This window comes from Callithrix jacchus, chromosome 18, assembly GCF_049354715.1.
Source record: "Callithrix jacchus isolate 240 chromosome 18, calJac240_pri, whole genome shotgun sequence".
In the NCBI taxonomy this organism is placed as follows: domain Eukaryota; kingdom Metazoa; phylum Chordata; class Mammalia; order Primates; family Cebidae; genus Callithrix; species Callithrix jacchus.
The window spans coordinates 43,261,061-43,278,940 of NC_133519.1; the positions used below are offsets into that span (position 1 = coordinate 43,261,061).

General features: G+C 38.5%; 1 protein-coding gene across 15 annotated transcripts in view; it reads left to right on the forward strand.

The window, feature by feature from the left end:
• SWT1 (SWT1 RNA endoribonuclease homolog) overlaps positions 1–17,880 on the forward strand; it is an 86,845-nt gene that overhangs the window by 1,291 nt on the left and 67,674 nt on the right. For 8 of the 15 annotated variants that reach the window (XR_013529010.1, XM_035280031.3, XM_002760256.7 and 5 more), the window contains exons 2-5: positions 2,052–2,144; positions 6,184–6,264; positions 7,985–8,043; positions 14,601–15,342. Coding sequence is in view for 12 of the 15 variants with exons in the window: in XM_035280031.3 (XP_035135922.1) it covers positions 2,061–2,144; positions 6,184–6,264; positions 7,985–8,043; positions 14,601–15,342 (966 nt within the window). In the remaining 3 variants the exon portion in view is untranslated. Of the gene's footprint in view, positions 1–997; positions 1,077–2,051; positions 2,145–6,183; positions 6,265–7,984; positions 8,044–14,600; positions 15,343–17,880 lie in introns of all 15 variants that reach the window. The other 7 variants (XR_013529009.1, XR_013529008.1, XM_078355123.1 and 4 more) reach the window with 1 other exon arrangement.

Below are 17,880 nucleotides of genomic sequence, written 5' to 3' on the forward strand. Positions count from 1 at the left end.
TGATTGTAACTTATGGAAATGCTAACTATATCTGTGCATCATCCAATAATTATTGTTTTCTCTTTTTTTTCTGTCGTTCATGATGATTTTTTATTTCTAAATGACTGGATGGTTAACTGAAAGCTGGATTCAGTATGTTAATGTTACTTAATACCAGCTGGAAACCAGAAGATAAAAAGGGTTAGATTTTAGTATATGAATTATGTAGGAATTTTTAAAAGAGTTTTTAAGCATGGTCTCTGCTTGTAAGACATCCTAAAAAAGAAATCTTCAATGTTTCAAGAATTATATTAAAGAGATACTGTTATTCATTTATTGCTGCTGCATAAATTTTACCAAAACACAGTAGCTTAAAACAACAATAAACATTTATTACTCCCCAGTTTCTGTGGGTCGGGAACTCAGAAATGACTTTCTGGGTTGGTCTGGCTTTGGTCATGAGGTTGCAGTGAAGATATGTGCCAGGGCTGCTGTCATGTCACTTGATTAGGGGTGCAGTATCATCAGCTTCAAAAGTACCCCACTCACATGCCTGGCTGTTTAGTTGGTCCTGGTTGTTGGCAAGAGGCCAATAGTTCTTCCCTTGTGAGCCTTTCAATGGCTGTTTGTCCTCATGACGTGGTGGCTGGCTTTCCCTAGAGTGAGCAGTCCAAGACAGAACAAGGCAGAAGTCATGATGTCTTATATGATTTAGCCACATACCACCATGTAGCAATATTTCATTGGTTACACAGGTCAGCCCTATTGATTGTGGTAGGGGATTACATAAGTGTGTGATTACTGTGCGACAGGAATCATCAGGAGCCATCTTGAAACTGGCCAGCACAGGAAGTCTCCCCTCCTTTAGTTTATGTTTTGATTTGCATAAAATCAATAGGAATTTCACACCAGTATGAATATAAAAACATTTATCGGAGTAAACATAAACATAAATGTTTTTCTGGGATAGCCCACAAATACTGTCATCCATTAATAGTATTGACTTGGTCCATAGCAGGGCTGGAAAAGTGTGACTGGGATGGGAAGTGGACAGAGGAACTACAATGAACAAATTTGAAGTGGTTCAGAATGAAAGAGTTAGTATTCCAAGGAAGAAGAATTCGCTTATTTATTCACTCAGGCATTCATGAGCACCTTCTAAGTTTTTAATACAGCATACTCAAGGAGCTCAGGGTCTAGTAGAAAGACAACCTTGCAAGCAAGTATGCATGTAGAACTTACTATTTACCAACCTATGCAAGATGTGTGTGTGTGTGTGTGTGTGTGTTAAGACAGAGTTTCACACTTGTCACCCAGGCTGGAGTGCAGTGGTGCTATCTCGGCTCACTACAACCTCTGCCTCCTGGGTTCAAGCGATTCTCCTGCCCAGCTGTATAGCTGGGATTACAGGCATACAACACCACACCTGGTTAATTTTGTATTTTTAGTAGAGATAAGGTTTCATGATGTTGGCCAGCCTGGTCTCAGACTGACCTCAAGTGATCTGCCTACTTCGGCTTCCCAATGTGCTGGGATTACAGGCGTGAGCCACTGTGCCTGGTCCCAAGATGTATTTTACATCCATTGTTTGAGTACCTCAAAAACCCTTTGGGATCGGTTATCTATTTTATGTGTAATGACAGCAAGACTCAAAAAAAAACCAAAAAAAACCATGTCAAAATTTCGTTCACTGAATGACTGAAGGTGTTTCGGGACAATGAAACTTATGACTGGCTAATTGGCTTTGAAGTATAGTTGGTGCAGAATATAGCAGTCCTGGAGGCAATTGAAAATGGTGATATGATGCTTAAGTGAGAAGTCAGGGATCAAGGCATGGTTTGAGACTCATTCCTGGAAAGGTGATAGATAAAGCTGAAGGAGAGGAATAGGTAATTTTGAAGAATGTAAGTGAAGGGAAGTGAAACAGTGAGAGAATATTGTCATCTTGGGAATGGTTAAAAAATAGTAATCATTTTGTAAAACTCCAATTTTTATATAACTGAAAGAAGATGAATTTCTATTTTACTTTTTATTGCAAAAAGCACATCATGCATTTTTAATGTTTGTTTTAGCTTCTCAGGATGTCCAGCAAAGAACCCCATGGGAAAAAAGAGACATCTCAGAGGAAAGACACCACCACCTCATCACACAATTTTGATGAAAAAGTAAGAATTTTAGAGATACCTTTCTTTCTTTTTTTTTTGAGACCAAGTCTCCCTGTGTCACCAGGCTGGAGTGCAGTGGCGCGATCTTGGCTTACTGCAACCTCTGCCTCCTGGGTTCAAACAATTCTAATGCCTCAGCCTCCCAAGTAGCTGGGATTACAGGCGTGTACCACCACACCCAGCTAATTTTTGTATTTTTAGTAGAGACAAGGTTTCACCATGTTGGCCAGGATGGATTAGATCTCCTGACCTTGTGATCCATCTGCCTTGGCCTCCCAAAGTGCTGGGATTACATGTGTGAGCCACTGTGCCCAGCCAATACCTTTCTATTTTAACAGTAATGAAAAGAATACACCTTACTATTATAGTGATTTATATAAATATTTTGTTTTCTGCCCAGCTGATCCAGGAAAAGTCATTTGCTTTTCCTATGTTTTATTTGCTGTTGTTTTATGTATTCCTCACAACTCTATGAGGTGGGTACTATTATTCCAATTACACAGATGAAGAAACTGAGGCTTAGAGAATAGTCACGTAGAGGTAAGTTGTTTGCCTAGGCATTCCTGGACTCAATTCTAAGCCCCCTAAATAGCAATAACTCACCATTGAACCATTTTCCATGTTTTCTCCTTTTTCAGTTTCCTCAGCCTTGGCTAGGGAATGGCCAGCACTATGTGGGTGAGGCTAGTAGTGGAGAAGACATACTTACCATATCTTTATTCTCTCAGAAACTACCTTAAGAAGTGTTTTGGGGGTTGAGTGTGGTGGTTCAGACCTGTAATCTCAGCATGGGAGGCTGAGACAGGAGGATCACTTGATACCAGGAATTTACGACCAGCCTAGCAGCATGGTGAAACTCTGTCTCTACAAAAAAAAAAAAAAAAAAAAAAAAAAAACCACACAAAAAAACAAAACCCAGGCATGATGGTATGCACCTGTGCTACTCAGGAAGCTGCGATAGGAGGATTGAGGTGGGAGGATCCTTGAACCAAGGAGATAGAGGCTGAAGTGAGTTATGTTCTCATCACTGCACTCCAGCCTGGGTGATAGAGTGAGGTCCTGTCTCGAAAAAGAAAAAAAAGTAGTACTGTTTTGGTAGATGAAATTTAGGACATCTCGTTAATTGAGCTGGGTATTATCTCCAGGAAGCCAAACAGAAAACCGTGTGATCAGTTTTAGTATATGCTCTCTGAACAGCCTGATAGTTGATCATCAGAATTAGACAGTGTTTATGCTGTGTTACTGTTCAAGATGACAGACTAATCTGGCAAAGGTGAATATTCACAAAATAAAGTGATTTCTCTGGTAGCAGGTTAGTTCATAAGACTTTTTCACGACCTGGGTGAAGTTCTAGGTAGTGTACTTTTTGGTGTTTGTTCCTTGCCTACTTACTAACTTTCTGATTACTAATTTGGCCTCACAGGTATAGTGATAGTTGGAAAGGTAACCCTGAAGCATGGCCAGCTGGTACTCTGTGTAATTTATGTAGTTTTCCTCCTCATTTGCCATTATTAATTGGTATGTTGTTTGCAATTAACCCCTCATTCCCTCTTAAACCTACTCTATCAGACTTTTTCTTGCCATCACTCCTATAGCAGTGGTTTTTATCTTGCTAAATCCATTCGTCATTTCTAAGATCTCATCTGACTTGGCATATCAGCAGCATTTGATACAGCTGATTACACCTTCTCAAAACACTTTCACGAAGGTTTTTGTTTTTTGTTGAGTAGGTCTCAACAGTGAGCTTAAGATATTCAGTAAATCAAGCTATAAACACATGTGCTGTCATCCAGGCTCTGTTGTTTCATTTCTAGAGCACAGGCAGAACAGATTTAACATCATTCTTAAGGTACCTAGGATTATCTGAGCGGTAAATTTTAAGTATTGGCTTCAGCTGAAAGTTACTAACTGCATTAGCCCCTAACCAGAGTCAGCTTGTCCTTTGAAACTAGGCATTGACCTCTCTCTAGCTGTAAAAGTCCTAGATGGCATCATCTTCCGTTATAAGACTGTTTGTCTATGTTGAAAATCTGTTGTTTAGTGTAGCGGCCATCTTCATCAATAATCTCAACTGGATTTTCTGTAGCTTCTTCATTAGCACTTGCTGTTTCACCTTAAACTTTTATGTTACAGAGATGGCTTCATTCTTTAAACCTCATAAACCAACCTCTGCTAGCTTCCAACTTTTCTTACGAGGCTTCCTCACATCTGTCAGCTTTCATGGAATTGAAGAGAGTTAGGGCCTAGCTCTGGATTAGGCTTTGGCTAAAGGGAACACTGTGGCTGGTTTGATTTTCTGTCCAGACCACTCAAAACTTGCCCAATATCAGTAAAGGGGCTGTTTTGCTATCTTACCATTTATGTGTTCACTGGACTAGTGCTTTTAATTTCCTTCATTAATTTTTCCTTTGCATTCATAACTTGTCTAATTGTTTGGCACAAGACTAGCTTTCAATCTATGTTGGCTTTTGACATGCCTTCCTCAGTAAGCGTAATCCTTTCTAGCTTTTGATTTAAAGTGAGAGACTTATAATTATTCCTTTCACTTGAACACTTAGAGGCCATTGTTAGGTTATTAATAAGCTTAATTTCAAGATTCTTGTGTCTCAGAGAATAGGGAGGCCTGAGGAGACTGGGGAACAGGTGACTGGTGAAACAGAACACACACAACATTTATCAATGAAGTTTGCTGTCTCATATGGGCAGTTTGTGGTGTCCCAAAGCAACTACAATAATAACATTAAAGGTCATTGAGCACAGGTCCCATACCAGTATAACAACAATGACAACATTTGAAATATTGTGAGAATTACCAAAGTGTGACACAGAAACATGAAGTGAGCACATACTGTTGGAAAAATTGTGCTAATAGACTTGCCATAAACCTTCAATTTGTAAATATTGCAATTTTCTATGAAGTGAAATAAAGCAAGGCACAATAAAATGAGGTATACCGGTGTTCAGAGTCTGACTACCTCCTCCACTGCTAGGCCCATGATCCAAGCACCTTTTTTTCCTAAATTGTTACAGTAGTTTCCAAATTGACTTCCCTGCTTCTGCATTTGCTTCCTTATAGTCTGTTCTCAACAAACTAGCCAATGTGGTCCTATTAAAATATAAGTCCAGTCATGTTACTCCTCAGCTAAACACTTTCCAGTGGTTTTCCACTTCATCCAGCGTAAAAGCCAAAATCCTTACGGTGGTTGACAATGCCACCTACTCTCCCTATCCCATCCCCCGGACACTTTCCTGACATCATCCCCTTTACTCCATGGCTTCCTTGCTGTTCCAACAAGCCAGGCATGTTTCTGCCTCTGTGGCTTTGCCCTTACTGGCATTTCCTTTGAGTTGAAAAACTCTTTCCTTCAATATTCTAATGGTTTGTGTCTTCACTTTATTTAGGTCCCCATTCAGATGTCAACTCGTAAGTGGGGTCTGACTACTCTGTTTAAAATGGCAAATCTCCCCACTCCTGACTTTCAGCCCTTCCTGTTTCCTTTCTCTGCTTTTTTTTTCCCCATAGCATCATCTGGCACACTAAATATATGACTTTTTTATTTGTAAATTCCTGTACTAGATTTTGACCTTCGTGAAGGCAGGAACTGTTATTATTATTTTTATTCATCTCTCTCCACTGTCTGGAATGTCTTTAGTACATGGTAGGTACTTCAGACAAACTTGTCCTAGGTCTGTTGAATTCAGAATCCACTGAAAAGTAAGTGGATGTGTGGCTTTGCTTTGTAGATGACTGAATCTCACCGTGGCAATGCCACCTCACAATGACCTTATGTGAGCTGTCAGCTGGCTTCCTGCTCGGACACCTGTGTCTTTTCTCTGTTTTGTGAGCATTTAGAAGTTCTGATTTCTAGTTGAATCTCCTTCCTTTTACCAAAGTTTGTGTATCTGTAAACATTCTTCTCCACCAAAGTTCATTATTGAATGGAAATGTTGATTCGTACTACTAGTGATGTAATAGTTCTGTTTATACTGTGCTTTGTTTTGTGCTTTTTAAATTTCATTTTCTTTGTGGCATTTTTAGGACAAGAAAGAGAGAGAAACCTCATCAAGTTCTACTCGTTCATCTTCTATAAGATCAGGTTCATCAGAAAAGAGAAAACTGGTGAGTGTTTAGATACCGTAGCTCACTAAAAGTTATTTATACTAAATTTTTAATTGACAGAGGGTTTGTGATATAAATTTTTCCAATGACTTTTTGATAGTCAGTAGAAAGTCAATGTTTGTTGTTTTCTTTCTTCTACACACCAAACCATTTATCAGGTTTTTTATTTCTTGACCTGTTAGATCCTACCATGTGGGATTAGACAACACGGCTCTAAATTTAGACAGTTTTTAAATCTTCTCACATATATGGTTACATATATATATTTTTTGAGACAGAGTCTTGCTCTGTTGCCCAGGCTAGAGTGCAGTGGTACACTCTCCACCTCCAGCGTTCAAGTGATACTGCCTCAGCTCACTGCACCCTCCACCTCCCATGTTCAAGCAATTCTCCTGCCTCAGGCCCCTGAGTAGCTGGGATTACAGGTGCATACCACCAGGCCAGACTAATTTTTGTACTTTTAGTAGAGACGGGGTTTTACCTTGTTGGCCAGGATGGTCTCAAACTCCTGACCTCAAGTGATCCACCCACCTCAGCCTTCCAAAAGTTATATTTGTCTCCTTTTGAGGTAGCCAAGGCAGATGCATTGTTTACATTTTCAGATTCAGAAATTGAAATCTAGAAGGTTAAGTGACTTTTCTAAGGCCACAAACTGTGTACAGCAACAGAGCCAAGTCCAGAGTTATTTCCACTATCATACAAATAATTAGAAACAGTGACAGCAGATTAAACACATTAAGCTAATCCATAGGTGAGTGGTAAAAGTACTTACCACATTCAAGTTGAAGTTATATACATATCCAGGATAGCTACATAGTGGGTATGTAAGAGAAGGTGGTGAAAGTTCCAGGGGTGCAGAATAGTGTTTTTAAGAATTTACTTGCTTGTTTTCATATAATTAAGCTGCTGTTTCTATTTATTTTTGCAATATTAACCTTCTTAAAACACTAGTTTCATCCCATTTCTCCTCTGCTGAAAATCTCTACTCACTACTCATTCAGGGCTCTCTTCAATTTCTTCATACCTTAACTTATCAGTTTTCTTTCTTTCTTTCTTTTTTCCCCTTTTTCCTTGAAAGAGGCCCTCTGCCTTTAGCTAGGCTGGTTTATTTTCTTTCTGCTGAATTTATACCAGTTATCCTCAGCTTCTTAGAATGCCTTCTTCTTTTACCCATCTTTCAAGCTTTATTATTTATGATTATTATTTTGTCCACCTGTTTTCCTAGGTACCTTTCCTCTTTAAGTGGTTGATATTTTGAACTGTTTTAGCACATTTTGACTCTTCTGTTTTGACAGTTATATCCTTTTATTAGGTTATTCATACATGTTCTACTTCTCTTTTCTTTATTATATGTAAAACAATACGCTCTAAGCTCTTTAGGACATGAACTATATTTTATGTCTCTCTTATCTTTCTTGTGCTTGGCCCTGTTTCCTCAGAGTACGTAGAGAAATAGGTTGGTAGCATAGAGAGAGTCAGACAGAACTGGTTTCAGATGACTGCTCTGCTGCAGGCTTGCTCTGTGACTTTGAGAAAGATACCTAGGTCTGTTTGAGCTTTGTGAAACAGGGATGATGATACTATTTGACGGGATTATTGGAAGTGTTAAGTAAATTATTGTGTCAGCCTATTCACTATCATAAACTGTAGAAAAAAATATGTACCATTGTACAATTTATGTTTCCTAAATGATAGACCTTTTTTTAAAAAAAAATTTCAGAGATCAGATCATGCAGATACTTTGTACTGTAATATGAAAAGAAGACAAGAACTGAAAAGGTAAATTTCTCCTTTTTCTTTTTACTATTTTGGTTTAGAATTATGAGACTAAATATTTAGATTTGGAAAATTTTTATTTACTTTGAAGAGTACTGTTTTGCATGCAAATATCTCTAGCTATATCACATATTATGATTTTGGAATTATCTTAATATTACTGTAAATTTAAGGAAAATTTGAGTGAAGTAAGTTTATGAAAACTATCATGTAAATTACACTCAAAGGTACATTTTTATCTCAACTGATTTGATTTTGGCACATGATTATAAGATACATAACTTCATTACATATGCAAGCGAGATGAGTTATGAGGCTAATTTAGAAATTTTGGATAAATCATTTTCAGATACTACCCATGAAGTGAATACATATCTTACAGAATTAATATGGCTCTAAAACCATGTTGATTAACCAGAATGTGCTTATAGCTAGAGAACTTGGGGAATGATGGTCAGAATATTGGAAATTATTGTTCTTTAATTTTTGCACTTTTTGGATACAAATTTCAGTGAATTTTGTGCTGCAGGAATTACTTGTTGCTAATGGTGGTGGTAAATAAGTATAGAAAGTTACAATGTGTGATAAAACCTGGTGACATCAAGGTTTCTCCAAAAATTAGGAAGTTAAGGGAAAACAAGTAAGAAGGCATTATATGTTAAAAGTTCTGCTTCCCAAACAATCTCTGTTAGTGTTTGCTAAAAATGAAAAACAAAAAAAATTCAACTTGCCCTTGACTTTTCTGCAGTTTTTCTTCTGAATCATCTCCTGTTTTTTGGTGTTACTTTGCTTCTGTGTTATTCTCAAAGTATATTCTTGCACAAATATTATGTTGACTCTCCCTTGCTACATTTTTTTGAACTATTTTAATGCCTTTTAGACTGATCTCCTTATTTTCCTTTTTTAATTTTAAGTTCTAAAACACTGCTTGACCTTAAACAAGTGACCTTTTGTTTAAGGGCACATTTTTAGCCCTTGTTCTTATATCCATATGTAAGAGAGTAAAGTATAAAGTGTTCTATAAAAATCTCTCTATTAATTCAACTCTAGAGAAGTTTCTGAAATAGGTGTGCAAATAGTGAAAGCTGTAATACAGATGAAAAATTAGAGATAATTTTATCATCTGGAAAGGCAGTTAACATGCACCATTACCATAATTCCAGCTCTGTGGTTTAAATACTTAGAAATGTATTAGCAATAAAAATATAAGCAAGAAGCTGAGCACAGTGGGTCATACTTGTATTCCCAGCACTTTGAGAGGCCAAGGTGGGAGGAAGGCTTGAGGCCAGGAGTTCAAGACCAGCTTGGGAAATGCAGTAAGACCTCATCTCTACACACACAAAAATTTTTTTCTATTTTTTTAAATTTCAATTTAATTACAAGTTTTAAAATCTGAGACTAGTTTTCTTTTCTTTTTTTTAAACAACTTAAATGCTAACTTCAGCCCAGGATTGATTTTTTTTTCACAACCAACTAAAAATTACTACATGGGAACATCAGTGCAACACACAAGTAAGATTTGTAAACTCAAGGCAAAAACTTACAGTTAATGATCATGGTAAGGGACATTGCCAAAGAGCTATTGATGCCTCAGTGAAGTTTGAAAGAAACTGCCTTCACTAAAGGCAGAGAAGAAATAGGCAAGCAATCCTGCTTCAAAGACATTGCATAGAAATAATGCTAGAGCTGTTATCACAAGTGAAATTGCAAAGCCCCAGCAGTTCGAGTCAATCCACAAAGCACCAAATGTTAAATTGGAGCCAAGGTAGGATTTGAACATTGAATTTTCAGCTAGGTAACTCTCAGAGTATCACAATTTCAGGTGTGGAAACCAACTGTAGGAAAGCTTTTTTAAAAACATAAATTTTATACACCATAAATTCTAAAACAAAGCAGACACTTCTGCATTATTGTTTGAATTTCTGAAGGGCACCACAAGGCATCAGGGTCTCTTTTAAAGTCACTGGCTGAAACAATTCTGTCTTCCTAACTTTGGTAGCCCCTTCTGGTGGTTCTCTAGCCTCTGCACACACTGAGGCACACCACTGTTTGTAGAATGACTTCTGATGTTAAATCCAGTCATGGCCTGAATAGCATGAAGCAGCTGTTTCCTGGGCACCTCCTGTCTCTTTGGCATGGGAGGTTTCTCAGTCACTTCTTCGTTACCTCTCCCCCCCGCCCCATTCAGGAGAGCCTCCACAGCTCTTGGCACGAAGGGCCCTTAACTCTGGGCCCCACACAGGAGGCCACATTTGGAAGCTCTATTCCTCTAGCTCCCTCTGCTGGAAACCAAAGTGACAGTTTGTTGCAAAGACATGTAAAAACAGATGATGTATACATTCATTCTTGTACATATTTACTTTAGAACCTGGGACTTTTTACAGTCGCCCTCCAAACCTTTTATGGTGGGTGATGGACTATGCAGCAGTTCTGAAGGGGCACAGTTTCTTTCTATAGGAAGAAAAGGATTTGTATACATAATTGGGTACATCAAGACAAATTTGTAATAAAAAAATGAAAGTAAGACAAAGGGCCCAGAAACCTGCATTTTATTGACACTGTCATTTTCCCACAGGGAATCTTAGAAAGACATCACTTGTTTTCTTTTAAGTAATTAGAAGAGCCTACTTGTATTCCTGAATCTTTTTTTTTTTTTTTTTTTTTTGAGACGGAGTTTCGCTCTTGTTACCCAGGCTGGAGTGCAATGGCGCGATCTCGGCTCACTGCAACCTCCACCTCCTGGGTTCAGGCAATTCTCCTGCCTCAGCCTCCTGAGTAGCTGGGATTACAGGCACGCGCCACCATGCCCATCTAATTTTTGTATTTTTAGTAGAGACAGGGTTTCACCATGCTGACCAGGATGGTCTTGATCTCTTGACCTCGTGATCAACCCGCCTCAGCCTCCCAAAGTGCTGGGATTACAGGCGTGAGCCACCGCACCTGGCCTCCTGAATCATTTTTTTGAGAAAAGCACCAGAGACGATTGACAGTCACACTTTTAAAAATAAAACAGTGGCTACCTGCAGCCTACATCTCCATAATCTCATCTATCTACCCAGTGACCGTCAGTTCCCTTAAAGTCAGTGTCTCCTTCTATTCCCCTATTACTATGAGAATTGAAATTTTCAAGCAGGAAAAAAAGAGTCTAGTTACAAGTGAGTGAGTGGCAGCTCACTGCCACCTCTAACACCTGGGCTCAAGCAGTCTTTCCATCTCAGCCTCCTGAGTAGCTGGGACTACAATGCCCAGCTAATTTTTGTATTTTTTGTAGAGGTGGGGTTTTGCCATGTTGTCCAGGCTGGTCTCAAACTCCTGAGCTCAAGCGACCTGCCCACCTCTGCCTCCCAAGATGCTGGAATTATATTAGCCATCACACCCAGCCTACAAAAAGTTTTTTAAAAATTAGCTGAGTGTTGTGGCGGCACATGCCTGTATTCCTACCTACTTGGGAGGCTGACCCTGGAGGATCATCTGAACCCACGATTTCCAGGCTGCAGTTTGATCTTGCCACTGTACTTTAGCCTGGGTGATAGATTGAGACTCTGTCAAACAAAAGAAGACATACATACATTCATGCATGCATATATGATGAAAACTCAGGTGAGACTCCTATAAAACCTCTATTTATAGTTTGTTCTGACATAATTAATTATTTGAGAAATCACTTGTTTAGTGTTTCTCTTTTGCTGGGATATAATCTAATTCAGGGTAAACACCCTATCTGATCTGTCCTCTACTGGCTCTCAGGTGCCTACTGATATAAATTAATAGATTGTGTTTGATTGACATTTTTCCCCTTTTTTTTCTGACTACAAAGTAATGTCTACTTTTATTAAGCAGGAAAATATAATTATCACCTCTTGTTATTGCTGTTTCTAACATTTTAGCACATTTCTCTCTGGCCTTTTTACCATGCTTGTTTAAAATGTTGAGATCATATTATGTGTACAGATTTGTATCATGCTTGTTTTTTGCTTTTCAATGTGTTTTATATCACTGAAGACTTTTCATAAACATCCTTTTAAAAAACTGCTATTTCATCATATGAATATATCACTTTTTAAAGTCACTTCCAAAATTTTAGTAGTTACTTTGTACCTGATTGGTTTTTTTTTTTTGGAGACAGAGTTTCACTCTTGTTACCCAGGCTGGAGTGCAATGGCGCGATCTCGGCTCACTACAACCTCTGCCTCCTGGGTTCAGGCAATTCTCCTGCCTCAGCCTCCCGAGTAGCTAGGATTACAGGTGTGCACCACCATGCCCAGCTAATTTTTTGTATTTTTAGTAGAGATGGGGTTTCACCATATTGATCAGGATGGTCTCGATCTGTTGACCTCGTGATCCACCCGCCTCGGCCTCCCAAAGTGCTGGGATTACAGGCGTGAGCCACTGTGCCCAGCTGTACCTGATTGTTTTGCTATTATAAGTGATCCTGAATTGAATATCTTTTAATATTTTTTTTCATATCTGATTTTTTCACCTTGGCTATACCAATTCTAAAATAGGAATTTCAGACATAAAAATGACTATTTTTGGAGTTTCTAATTTATATTAAGATTTCTTTGTAGAACTGTTAGGTTCTTTTACATTTCCACCAGTGACATGTGAGAGTCCATTTTACCACCCCTCGCTGGTATTTAATGTTATTGTAAAGTCTTTGCTAATTCAATAGAAGAAAATGGGATGCTATTATTATCCGTAGCATTGTCTGTGGTTACTAGAGAAGACAAACTTTTTTCAAATGTTTTTTAGCTATTTTCTTTTATTAAATTTCTGTTTATGCCCTATTCCAGAATCTTAGTCCTTTTTGATGAGCTTTTTATCTACTAAGGCTAGTAAGCTTATTAAAATTTTATTTAGCTTTAAATTAATTATCTAACAAATAATATTTCCTAGTTCTTTTAATTTTTATTAATTTTTAATATGCTAAAGTTTTAAAGTAAATAGTCACATATTATCAGTGTTTTCCTTTGTTATTTCTCCCACTGTTTTTACATTTAGGAAGTTCTCTATTAAGAAATGAGGCTAGGTGTAGTGGTTCATGCCTGTAGCCTCAGCATACTGGGGAGGGTAAAGTGGGCAGATCTCTTGAGCCCAGGAGTTTGACCAGCCTAGGCAACATGGCAAAACCCTATCTCTACAAAAAAAATACAAAAATTGGTCCGGTGCGGTGGCTCATGCCTGTAATCCCAGAACTTTGGAAGGCTGAGGCGGGCGGATCACAAGGTCAAAGGATTGAGACCATCCTGGCCAACATGGTGAAACTGTTTCTACTAAAAATACAAAAATTGGCTGGGCGTGGTTGCACGTACCTGTAGTCCCAGCTACTTGAGAGGCAGAGACAGGAGAATTGCTTGAACCCAGGAGGCAGAGGTTGCAGCGAGCTGAGATCACACCACTGCACTCCAGCCTGGCAACAGAGGGAGACTCCATCTCAGAAAAAAGAAAAAATTAGCTGTATGTGATAGTGTGTACCTATAGTTCTAGCTACTCTGGAGGCTGAGGTAGGAGGATCTGTTGAGCCTGGTATATTGAGTCTGGAGTAAGCAAAGATTGCACCACTACATTACACCCTGGGTGACAAAGTGAGACGCTGTCTCAAAAAAAGCAAACGAGAAATCAGATAGGCCTGGTACAGTGGCTCACACCTGGAATCCTAGCACCTTGAGAGGCCAAGGCAAGTGGATCTCTTGAGCCTAGGAGTTTGAGACCAGCCTGGGCAACATGGCAAAACCTTGTCTCTACAAAAAAATTACAAAAATTAGCTAGGCACAGTGGCATGCACTTGTAGTCCTAGTTACGTGGTAGTCTGGGAGGTATGAGGATTGCTTGAGCCTGGAAGGTTGAAGCTGCAGAAAGCCATGTTTGCACTACTACACTCTAGCCTAGTCTACAGAGTGAGATTCCATCTCAAAAAAAAAAAAAAAAAAAATCAGACATAGAGTTGTTTTGTTTTTTTTTTTTTTGAGACGGAGTCTTGCTCTGATGCCAGGCTGGAGTGCAGTGGCACGATCTCGGCTCATGGCAACCTCTGCCTCTTGGGTTCAAGTGATTCTCCTGCCTCAGCCTCCCAAGTAGCTGGGACTACAGGCGTGAGCCACCACACCCAGCTAATTTTTTGTATTTTTAGTAGAGACGTGGTTTCACCACATTGGCCAGGATGGTCTCGATCTCTTGACTTCATGATCTACCTGCCTTGGCCTCCCAAAGTACTGGGATTATAGGCATGAGCTACCATGCTTGGCTGTATTCTCTTTTTTCTTGCTAGTTTTTAAAGGTTTAATATAAAGTACAAAATTATTATGATAATAATTATTTTACACTTAAGTGTTTATTTGGAATATGTTGTTTGGTACTATTTATAGTTGTAACTTTTTTTTTCCAAATAGCAAACTAACACCATTTAGTGAGTAATCATTTCCACTTCATTCTTAATGTAGCTATTTCTTACTTTTTATGAAGCTTAGTGTCAGCCTAATTCTGTTATTTCTAAGTAAAATGATAGAGTGCAACATTATGTATAATTATAATGTAACCTGGGTTTCTGTGCTGTTTTACAGATTGAATATAAAAATTGACATTCTCAGAAAGAGACCAAAAATCAGTTCTTCATCCCAAGGACCTATTAAACTCCAAGAAGCATCATATTCAAATGATAATCAAATTATTTCACAGGGTCCTTCTTCAAATGGAACTAAAAAGGACATACGTAAATGTGTAGATTTTAAACCTAAAGATATCAAATTAACAAATGCTAGGAGCAAGTTTGACCCTGAAATTAAAAGCCTTAGTAGTCCTCAGATTGCCAGTGATGTGAAACCCAAAGCTGAAGGCCAGGCAAGTGAAAATAAGTGGTCTCATTTACTTATTCAGAGAGAGAAGATGAAAGAACTCAGGAAAGAAACTGACAATAAATTTAGAGGAAATTCTGAAAAATGTGTCTTAGAGAAATGGAAGAGAAACCAATTTTCTCAGGATTATAATTCCAACAAGATGATTAAGGAACCCTTGGAATCTAGAAGACGGAAGATCAGTTTCAAAATCCCTATAAAATCCCGTGACACCCTCCAGAAACTTGTAGAAGAAAATGTCTTCAGTTTAGATTCTAACAAGTCGAAGACTAAGCAGGAAGAAAAACAATACCTGGAAAGCTCCCAGGTTTCATCAACTGTGACTAGGCAGAAAACTGAACAATTACTTTCAGATTCCACATATAAGGAGACTGTTCATGAGTGGAAACGAAAACATCATTATGACCATCAAAAAAGTAATGATTCATGTTCTAGTGAAAACCTAATCCAGGTAAGGTGGTAACAAATGAGGATTATAAGGTTTTAACTTAGAGTTTATTAATATAGTTAAGCTTTTTCTGCAATTTTTTTATTTTTGAGAGCTGGTCTTACTCTGTTGCCCAACCTGGAGTATAGTGGCACGATCCTGGCTCACTGCAACTTTGACCTAGTTTCAAGCAATCCTTCTGCCTCAGCCTCCCCAGTAGCTGGGGCTATAGGCACACATCACCACACTGGGCTAACTTTGGTATTTTTGTAGAGATGAGGTTTCAGCATATTGCTTAGGCTGGTCTTGGACTTCTGGGCTCAAGCAGTCCACCCACCTTGGCGTCCCAAAGTGCAGGGATTACAGGTGTGAGCCGCTGCACCTGGCCTTTTTAGTTGTTTCTATTACTGATGACAATCATAGATGGCTGATTCAAATTTATTCATGAAGATACATGTTGGTTTCTTTATTTTACTCTCTTTAATTCCAATTTTTTTAGGAAGATATTTTGGGAGATATTAAAGATTCATAATAGAAGGGAATGTGTAAAAATGTGGTGAGAAGCAGTTACAGATAGTCCTTTGGAAAAAGTACTGTATGCTGGAGAACACTTGGGACAATATTCTGAATAGTCTTTAAACAGATTATTTTTTTCAGTGTCACTGTGTGCCAGGCACTGCAATAAAATAGCTTGTAAGAGATAACACAGCTATTTTCAGGGACTTATTCAGGTGAGGAGAGACACAAGGAATTTCCTTAAATATGAAAGTAAAATACCTATCACTTAAGAGAATATACAGCAGGGATTAATACAGCTTTTGTACATCATGGAAGAATTAGTTTAGAAAGGTATACTGGAGGGGCCTGGGTACGGTGGCTCATGCTGGTTAATCCCAGTATTTTGGGAGGCTCAGGCAAGCATATTGCCTGAGGCCAGGAATTCAAGACCAGTCTGGGTAACATACTGAGATGGGTGTCTACAAAAAATTAAAAATTGGCTGGGTGTGATGGTGTGAGTCTCTGGTCCCAGCTATTCAGGTGGCTGAGATGGGAGGATCACTTGAGCCCACGAATTCAAGGTTATGGTGAGCTGATCATGCCACTGCACTCCAACCTAGGTGACCGAAGGAACCCTTGTCTCAAAACAAAAAAACAAAAACCAACCAAACAAACAAAAAAACGGTTTACTGGAGGCCGGAGGGAGTAACATGTAAACAGACCTAAAGAATCAGTAGAAGTTAGCTGGAGGTGAAATGAGGTGGAATGGGAGAAGCAGGGATATTTTAGGCAGAGGGAGCTACATGAGCAGGGATCTAGGCTTGAAAGCTTGGCATGTCTATTTTGCTTTAATATTATGTAATGTAACTGGCATTTGTGGACTACTTTGAGAACCTAATCTCTATAACTTCATTTCTATGGTAGATAAAGTTACTTACCTTTATGAGAACTTTTTAGAACTGTGGAACCTCAGAACTTTAGAACTTCATAGATTCTGAAACTTAGAGACCACTGATAAACAGGGATGGTTAAGCCTACCTGCTTTTAGCTATTAAGACTGTGAATTGCAATGATAAAATATTTCTTAGGAAAAAATGGAGGAATTATAACTAAGGAGGCCCGAAGAGCATGGGAGTGAATATTTTTAGCTTAAGTAAACTTGAAGGGGCCCAAAGAGGGCAAGAATTGAGTTTGAATTGACTTTGTTTTCACTGCTTTCTTAAAGGAAAGAACCTCCTCCAGTTTTTCTTCTTGTGTTATAACCATTTCTGTAGAGTAGAATGAAAGAAAGGAACTTGAAGTTGCCAGTATGTTCAGTGATCATCATTGTGTCATTGCCTGGTTTTCCTGTTGTGCTGTACATATAAGGAATGGTATGAGAAATCTCTGCAGTGCATCTTATAGTTTCTTTTGGTCTTTGTGTAGAATTACTACACAAACCAAAAGAGGTACATAGCAAGAATATTAAGTTGCAAAAGAAGCAGTTTTTGCCTGATCACTTTCCACTTATTGGAATTCAGACTCTACAAGTAAATATTGTCCTTATGTTATGTATATTATCTTCAGCATATTATTGACAGCAGATAATCATCTTAATACCATGTTTGTGTTTATGTTTTACCCACTAATTCTTCAATAGGTTATTATTATCCTAAAATAATGAGTGTACTCGACAAGGAAAATAATTGTATTTTCTGGATTTAGTAATCCTCTTATGCTTTCTAAAGAAAAAATAACTTCTTTTGTTTCTTAGGTTTTATAGTTCTTTGATACAGATTCCTCTCAAATTGAAAACCTCCCCTTCACTGAACATTAGTGTCCTAGATATTTATGGTTTATAGATCACTTTTTTTTTTATTTTTTGAGACAGTGTCTCACTCTGTCGCCCAGGCTGGAGTGTAGTGGGGCAATCTTGGCTCGCTGCAACCTCTACCAGCCAGGTTCAGGTGATTCTTCTGCCTCAGCCTCCTGAGTAGCTGGGATTATAGGCATGCACTACCATGCTTGACTAATTTTTTTGTATTTTTAGTAGAGATGGGGTTTCATCATGTTGATCAGGCTGGT